General features: G+C 33.9%; 1 protein-coding gene across 1 annotated transcript; it reads left to right on the forward strand.

Moving 5' to 3' along the window:
- Positions 1–338: 338 nt before the first annotated feature.
- LOC121220362 (uncharacterized) lies at positions 339–4,921 on the forward strand. The gene is made up of 3 exons (XM_041100056.1): positions 339–634; positions 709–1,366; positions 4,541–4,921. Exons 1-3 carry the CDS (start codon positions 339–341, stop codon positions 4,919–4,921), a joined length of 1,335 nt encoding a protein of 444 aa, XP_040955990.1.
- Positions 4,922–8,195: the final 3,274 nt, after the last annotated feature.

Consider the following 8,195-nt stretch of genomic DNA (forward strand, 5'->3'; position numbering starts at 1 on the left):
CTGAACATCCAACGGATTTGTGCCCACTCCTTAACGAAAATTCAACGGCACATGTTGACGCTGTCGGAGGCTTTTCGGGACCTCCGCAAAGACGCTATGATCCTTTCTCCAACACCTACAATCCCGGGTGGAAAGATCATCCCAACTTGAATTACGGAGCTAATCCCCAATATAATCCGTCATACCAATCGAGACCTTTGCAACCACCACAACCGCCACCCAAGCCGAGCACATCTCTAGAAGCTATTATAGAAAAACTTACCGTCGATGCTGCAAAATATCAATAGAGGACAGACGCATTAATACAAGAGTTAACTAATCAAGTTAGTAAACTCTCGATGGCAGTTAATCGTTTGGAATCTCTAGGTAAATTACCTTCCCAGACAGAGCTGAATCCTAGGCAGAATGTAAGTGCAATAACTCTTCGTAGCGGGAAAGTTTTAGAAACAGTTCCAGACAAAAGTCATGGGCAAGACAATGAACGGGAAAAGCAGATTTCTAATCCAACAGCCAGACCAGAATCTGAAATTTGGAAACCATTCGTGATGCCACCTCCTTTTCTAGGGAGGCTTGCAAAGGATAAGAAAAAAAAAAGGAGGAAAAAGAAATCCTCGAAACATTCAAGAAGGTGGAGGTAAATATCTCTTTGCTCGACGCTATCAAACAAATCCCTCGATATGCAAAATTCTTCAAAGAATTGTGTACTAGCAAGAGGAGGTTAATAGGTAACGAAAGAGTAAATGTAGGAGAAAATGTCTCCGCAGTACTGCAAAAGAAGGTTCCGCCCAAATACAATGACCAACGTATGTTTGCTATTTTCTGTGAGATAGGTAATGTAGGCATTAAGAAATCCATGTGTGATTTAGGGGCTTCCATTAATGTTATGCCTTATCCTATTTATAAGTTGATTAACGCGGGTCCTTTAAAAGAGACAGGAGTAATAATCCAGTTGGCTGACAGGTCAGTCGTATATCCCGAAGGGTTACTTGAAGACGTCCTTGTTAAAGTTAACGAATTAGTTTTCCCTGCAGATTTCTACATTATTAATATGGAAGACGATAACTCAACTAATTCATCTGAAATTTTGCTTGGAAGGCCGTTTCTAAGTACTGCAAGTGCAAAAATTGACGTTCGAAGCGGAACACTGACAATGGAGTTTGACGGCAAAATCGTGAAATTCAATGTCTATGAAGCTATGGGTCATCCTAACTCACTATCAAATATTTCTAGCATTGATATTATAGATTGTTTAACTCAATCCTATCCTGAATATCATGACTTTAATGAGTTGGAAACTATCCTTTACAAAAGCATTGACATGGATGTTTTAAGTCGTCTCGAGGAATTATCAATTATAGGAGATCCTGTAACACCCCTTACCCGTATTCGACACCGGAATAGGGTACGATGCATTACCAGAACACATACATTTGTAAACGCATTGAATCGAGTTATAAAATTTCATCCAAATTAAAATTTTCAAATTATTAACATGCTTTTATAATTCTTCACAATATATATAATGCAATATTTCCTGCCAACCACAATCTCAAATAATGAATTTAGTCAATCGAGCTCAATTTCAGATGTCAACTTATTTTCCAACATTTACCTTCAATTGCACTAGAAATACTTGTCAAATTAAGGATCGTCTTACGGATTTGAGTATATCGTTTGCCCAGTGCCAAGATTTGCTTGAATCTTTTTACAATACTATAACTCAGTATGGTTTTCTTTACTGAAATACCATACCTACTTTTTCAACACTCAGTATGGTTTTCTTTATTGAAATACCATACCTACTTTTTCAACACTCAGTATGGTTTTCTTTATTGAAATACCATACCTACTTTTCACAACTCAGTATGGTTTTCTTTATTGAAATACCATGCCTACTTTACACACTTTGCCATGGATTCACCATGGACTTTTTCATTAATTCATCACTGGCTACTGAACGCACGTACTCAATCATGCGTATTCCTTAATTTGAACTTACAAATTGATTTTCACATTTTTACCATAATCATAATTCAACAACAATATACGAATTAATACAATATATCATTCCCACATTAACAATTAATCATAAAAATTCAGCTGTATAAACTTACTATTTCATTACCTTTCCACACTCGTTTCCTATGCATATCACACTAGACATAAACATGTCATTCAACCATAGTCGTAAGCTAGTGTATTGAAACATAATTCTTTTTGGAAATAATCACATAATAAACCATTTCACTAGTGATTTCATAATTTAAACCTTACTACCCCTTTCATGATCACAAGCATATTTCCATTTAGGCACTTACTATTTCAATGCATAACTTTTAGGTTTAACGTGGCATAATCCAGCCACAACTTAGCCAAAACCTAAGCATGTATACCAAATATCTTAGCCAAATAAACATATAGCATAAGCATTATAAGCATGGATGAGCACAACATTTCTTCATGTATCACGCTTACCAACATGTGTTAATTCATAAATCATTCATGACATTATTTCATGCCAAATCATATACCGAATGTACCATATACATATACTATGAAACTTTATTTTCACACATAAGCTTAAACCATGACCAATAATGCACAAATATAAGCATCATTTCTATTTCATCATTTATCAATTATAATCAAGCATTTGACCAATTATACACAAATCATTCATATATTTCTCAATTTTCCTCCTCCTCCTCTCCATTCCACATCCTTAATGTAAATAACACACTTAAACAACATTAACTATAATTTCACTATTCACTTACATGTATATTCAAAGTTGTTTATCCGTGTCAGAGTCACTAAATTATTTTTATCCGGATCTACAGAGCTCCAAATTAAGATCCATTAATTTTTCCTGAAACTAGACTCACATATATTCTTACCATAAAATTTTCAGAATTTTTGGTTCAGCTAATTAGTACAGTTTATCTTTAAAGTTTCCCTTGTTTCGCTATCTGACAGCTCCGACCACTCTTTACTAAAAATGAATTATCTAATTGTATAGAATTTTGATGATGTTTCTGTTTATTTCCTTTGAAAATAGATTCATTAAGAATTCTAAGCATATAAATTATAACTCATAATTATTTTTCTTGAATTTTTGATTATTTTTCAAAGTCAGAATAGGGGAACCCGAAATCATTCTAACATTGTCTCACAAAATTTATTATGTCTCATGATTTACAATTCCATTGCTTACACCGTTTCTTCTATGAGAAACTAGACTCAATAAGATTTAATTTAATATTTTATTCACCCTCTAATTCAATTCCCACAATTTTTGGTGATTTTTCAAAGTTATACTACTGCTGCTGTCCAAAACTGCTTTAGTGCAAAATGTTGATTTCCATTTTGCCCCAAATTTCACAGTTTATGCAATTCGGTCCTTTCTCAATTAACCCCTCAATTAATCTAATTTTCTCAATTAATACTTTTCCTAGACATTATAAGTTATTTCACAACTATTGAAATTCATAATTTCCACATATAACCCTAACTTCAAACTCTTTTACTATTAGGTCTCAAACATTCACTTTCTATTCAATTCTTTTGATAAAACCAGCATATGAACAATTTAAAACTCTAATTCCATGCTAAATCATCATATACTTCCAACATGCATTCATAGAAACTTTCAACTTCTTTCATAGAATCAAAAACTAATGAATACAACAAGTGGGCCTAGTTGTAAAAGTCATAAAAACACAAAAATTTCAAGAAATAATCAAGAATTGAACTTACTTGCAATAAAAATATGAAGAACCAGCTTAAGGAAACCCTTATATTGTGTTTTAGCTGATGAGAATGCAGAAAAATAAAGAGAAATCTAGATAATTTCACTTTGGTCCTAACTTTATTAAGTAAATTTTGCAATATTCCAAATTTGCCCTTAATTCTCCTGACTTTGTTGCTGATTTCATGCCTTTGCCGTCCAGCCCAAATAGAATTTGGGTCTATTTTCCTTTTAAGCCTTCTTCCTTTTATCATTTAAGTTATTTAATCATTTCCCAAAATTTTGCATTTGTTACAATTTAGTCCTTTTTGTTCAATTAATTATCGGAACTTTAAAATTTCTTAACGAAACTTTAATACTAACTTTTTAACACTCCATAAATATTTATAAAAATATTTATGGCTTGGTTTAAAATCTTTGAGGTCTCGATACCTCATTTTCGATTCTAATTATTTTAATATTTATTTTTAGTGCATTAGTCACTATTTCAAAAATATTTCTTACTTCACATTTAACTTATACTCACTAAATTAATAATATTTTCTACCCATTTTTTGAATTTAGTTCTCTCAAATCACCGTTCTGACACCTCTGAAAGTTCAGGCCATTACATTTTCCTCGTCGAATTTGTGGTCCCAAAACCACTATTCTGACTAGACTCAAAATCGGGCTGTTACAGATCCGTTACGAGAAATTTTCAAACACTTGGAGACGCAACCATCGATGACGAATCGAGGTAACCAATTTGAACTATTACATTCCTAAACTAAAATGTTACATTCGATTTTGCAGCCACCAACCTTGGAGCTTAAAGCATTACCAGACCACCTTAAGTACATCTTTTTGGGAAAGAAAGACACTTTACCAGTGATAGTGTCAAAAATGAAACCAAAGAGAGATGCTCAAAGACGCCTTAATCCACCCATGATGGAAGTAGTAAAGAAGGAGATCCAAAAATTATTAGATGCTGGAATGATATACCCGATCTCCGACAGTGATTGGGTTAGCCCGGTTCATGTCGTGCCCAAGAAAACTGGCGTGACAGTGGTGAAAACCTCATCAGGAGAGCTAGACCCTACCCGAGTCCAGAATGGATGGAGGGTTTGCATCGATTATAGGAAGTTGAATGCAGCTACCCGAAAAGACCATTTTCCACTTCCCTTCATCGGTTAAATGCTCAAGCGATTAGCTGTGGAAATTCAAAGCGAAGAAACCCGGAAGTGCTTTAAGGAGAATGGTCAACAGCTGAAACCCTTTTACGAGAATTTTAAACAAACACAGTTGAGGAGATTATTCTCGAGGAGCCCAGAGCTTGAATAACAGGTCGTCGCACTTAACGACGTTAAACAAAGCGTTGTTGGGAGGCAACCCAAATTTTCTTTTCCTTTATGCAAATAAAATTTTTGGTAAAATGGAAAATGAAAATGCATGTTAAGGATTAGTTCTGTCTAAGGAAAGACTTGGTACTTAAGAATGTCCATTGTGACTCACCTCTCTTTCCTGGGAACTTATTTGGTGCATTTATCACGACTGTTTTACCAAATCTCATAATCTTGGTTTTTAATAATTTATTTCTCGAGTTTATAGCTTAGCTAATAAATTTGAAAAAAAAATTAATTTTCCTATTATTATTATTATTTATTTTTACTATTTTATTTTATTTTCATTTTTATTTTTGCAAGAAAGATTCCAAGACAAAATTAAATTCCACATGTCAACCCATAAAATTCCTTTAATTTCAGCCAAGGCCCAATCCACCTACCCACCATTTAACACCGTGGACACACCTACGAGACCACCCTCCACGACGTTGAAATACATGGGGAGTTTATTTTTGTTATTTTACCTACTTACTTTTACTTTATATCCTTTAATATTAATTCAATTACATTGGGACATTGTAAAATAAGTAGGGGGAGGGAAACATAAATTGATTCTAAATTTGCCTATCTGTCTTCGCTATTTTTTCATGTTTTTGGTAAAAGGTAAATTTTTCTTTTGATAAGATAGGACGGTACACTTATAGTTTGACCTATTTAGCTATTTAGTTCTTTATACATAAACTTTCCAAATAACCTAGACTTAGTGGGTAAGAAATTTTTAGGAATTATGAGTTTGCTTGACTGCCTACCTTATATTCATCTTTCAATAAAAAAAATTGTATACTCCTCTGATACGAATGTTAAGAGTGAAAAATTGGAGCTGTACACCGGACCAAGTAACCAAAATGTGGTGCTTGGGTTGTCATGACATCTCACGTAAAAAGGTTTGTGTGACTGTCTAATTTCTTTACACTCACTCCGCTAACAAGCTATCACGAGTAGGGCGAAATAACCCGCTTAGAGACATCCGAATTGAGTAACCGGAACATGGTGCTTGGGTTGTCATTATGTCTCGCGTAAAAAATTTGAAAATGTCCTAAGTACAAAAAAAAATGTTTATATTAAATAAAAAATACATTAGGGGTAGGCGTATCAAGCTCTAATAATTTCGAAATATATTTACTTACTTCTTAGGCTAGGTTATTTGAGATGTTAATGTGCTAGGATTAAATTTTTGAACTGTGCAAACCATGGTGGTCAAGTCCTATTTTGGAGAAATTTTTTTTCTTTTTGCAGATACATACAAAATACTCGAGGACTAGCATAAGCTAAGTAGGGGGGATTTGATTAAATGCTAAAGTTACATATTTTATGTAATTAAATTGGTTAATTTATGAGAGTGCACCACTAATTTTCCCATGTTTATATTGAATTTTGTGCAGGAATAAAATTTGGGGCTAAAAAGAAGAAAAATGAAACAATTGGGCTAGATTGAAGAAAGAAGCAAAAAAGGAGGACCAAAGCAGAATTTTTCCAGGATTAAGTAGCTGAAATTTTTGTTAACTTAGTGGGAGATTATGTTGGGATTTTTTATATATCATGGAATATTTTCCTTAATTTTCTATGACAGTTGGCTCCTAATTTAGTAAAGCCACTAGTATAAATAGAGGCTACATCAATTCATCAATTCATAAATCAAGCTTTCAATTAAGTCTTTCATTAAGTGTTTTTCTTTCTTCAAGTATTTTTCATCTAGTTCTTTTATCAAGTTTTTAATTACCAAGTTTTTTTATCAAGTTTTGCAGCAAGTTCTTTTTAAAGTTTTTCATCAAGTCTTTTCATAAAATTTCCCATCAAGTTTTTAATCATTTCGTTTTTAAATTAAGCTTTTATCTCTTGCAATTCAATCTTTTCTTTCCTTTTTTTTGTCAGCAATTAATTTCCAACCTTGCGTCACCTTCATCACTCACTTTCATTTTTTTCATTTATTCAATCTTATTTAATTATTCCAATACCAACATGCCCTAAACCTTAGCCAACAAAACCCATTTTCAGCTTTAGGCCGAAATTAGCCTCGTCAAAACCCATGAGTTACGAACCCGAGCCATTTAACTCCTAAAATTTCAGTACTTATTACTTCTCTGGATTAAGAGTATGATTTTGTCAACTCACAAAGTCAGATCAACACTAAGTAAAAAAAGACATCGTTTGATTTAGTGTGATTGGACGTACAGTTGGAATTCTGAAAGGAACGTTTCTAATCGGTTTTCTGTGAACACATTGGCGTGCCAAGTGGAGATTACTGTTTGGTTCCGTCAAGGGAAGTAGGAACCGGATTTAAATGTCCCACGCGGTTGAGGGCATTGGTTGGAGCTAGGCTCTTCTAGAATGCAAAGCTGCCGGAGTTCTAAATCACGAACGTTTCGTGGTTGTTCAATCGGTAAGGGTTAGTTATTGGACGTTCCATAACTAAATTACACAAGGAAGAGTTGGTGTCCGAGGCATCCTTGGTAGCTATAACTAGCTTATTGGAAAAGAGAAGTTCATCTAATTTCGAGGATCAATTCAAAGACGAGGAAAATTCGTGCCTAAAGCTGAGCTTATTCTAATTAAATTTTCTTCATATTTATTTAACTGTTTTTATTATTCTGTTTTCAACTTTTACTTTTTACGTTATTTTTCTATTTATTTCAGGTCTTCAAATTTTATCCCCCGAATTTCTTGGGCACGACAGCTACCCCGACATAAATCTGGTCAAGAGAGAAACAATTTATAGTAAACCAATCTCTAAGGGATCGACCCTACTCCCTATACTGCATAATTTGCAATTTAAGGCATATGTTTATATTGGTGGATTCGACACCCATCAGCAACCTTTTTTAAAACTACAAGGGACACACGACCTTGTCACCTGGCCGTGTGTCATACATGGCTGAGACACACGCCCGTGTCTCTACCCTTGTGGACGAAAATAGGCCATTTTACAAGTCATTTTTCTCACTCATTTTGGCATGCACCTACAACCAAAATTTTAAATATATACAAGCTATAATAAGGCTCTAAGATCATGCATATTTTAGCTAATCAATCATGGTATAAGAACATACAACCAGTATGCCCTTAAG

Source organism: Gossypium hirsutum, chromosome D08 (genome assembly GCF_007990345.1).
Source record: "Gossypium hirsutum isolate 1008001.06 chromosome D08, Gossypium_hirsutum_v2.1, whole genome shotgun sequence".
Classification (NCBI taxonomy): Eukaryota; Viridiplantae; Streptophyta; class Magnoliopsida; order Malvales; family Malvaceae; genus Gossypium; species Gossypium hirsutum.

Excerpts from the sequence above, each read along its gene's own strand:
- LOC121220362 (XM_041100056.1), top strand. The coding sequence starts at position 339 with ATGGCAGTTAATCGTTTGGAATCTCTAGGTAAATTACCTTCCCAGACA. Across the intron at positions 635-708 it reads AAACATTCAAGAAGGTGGAG|CAAGAGGAGGTTAATAGGTA; the intron begins GTAAATATCTCT and ends ATTGTGTACTAG. Across the intron at positions 1,367-4,540 it reads TATCAATTATAGGAGATCCT|CCACCAACCTTGGAGCTTAA; the intron begins GTAACACCCCTT and ends TCGATTTTGCAG.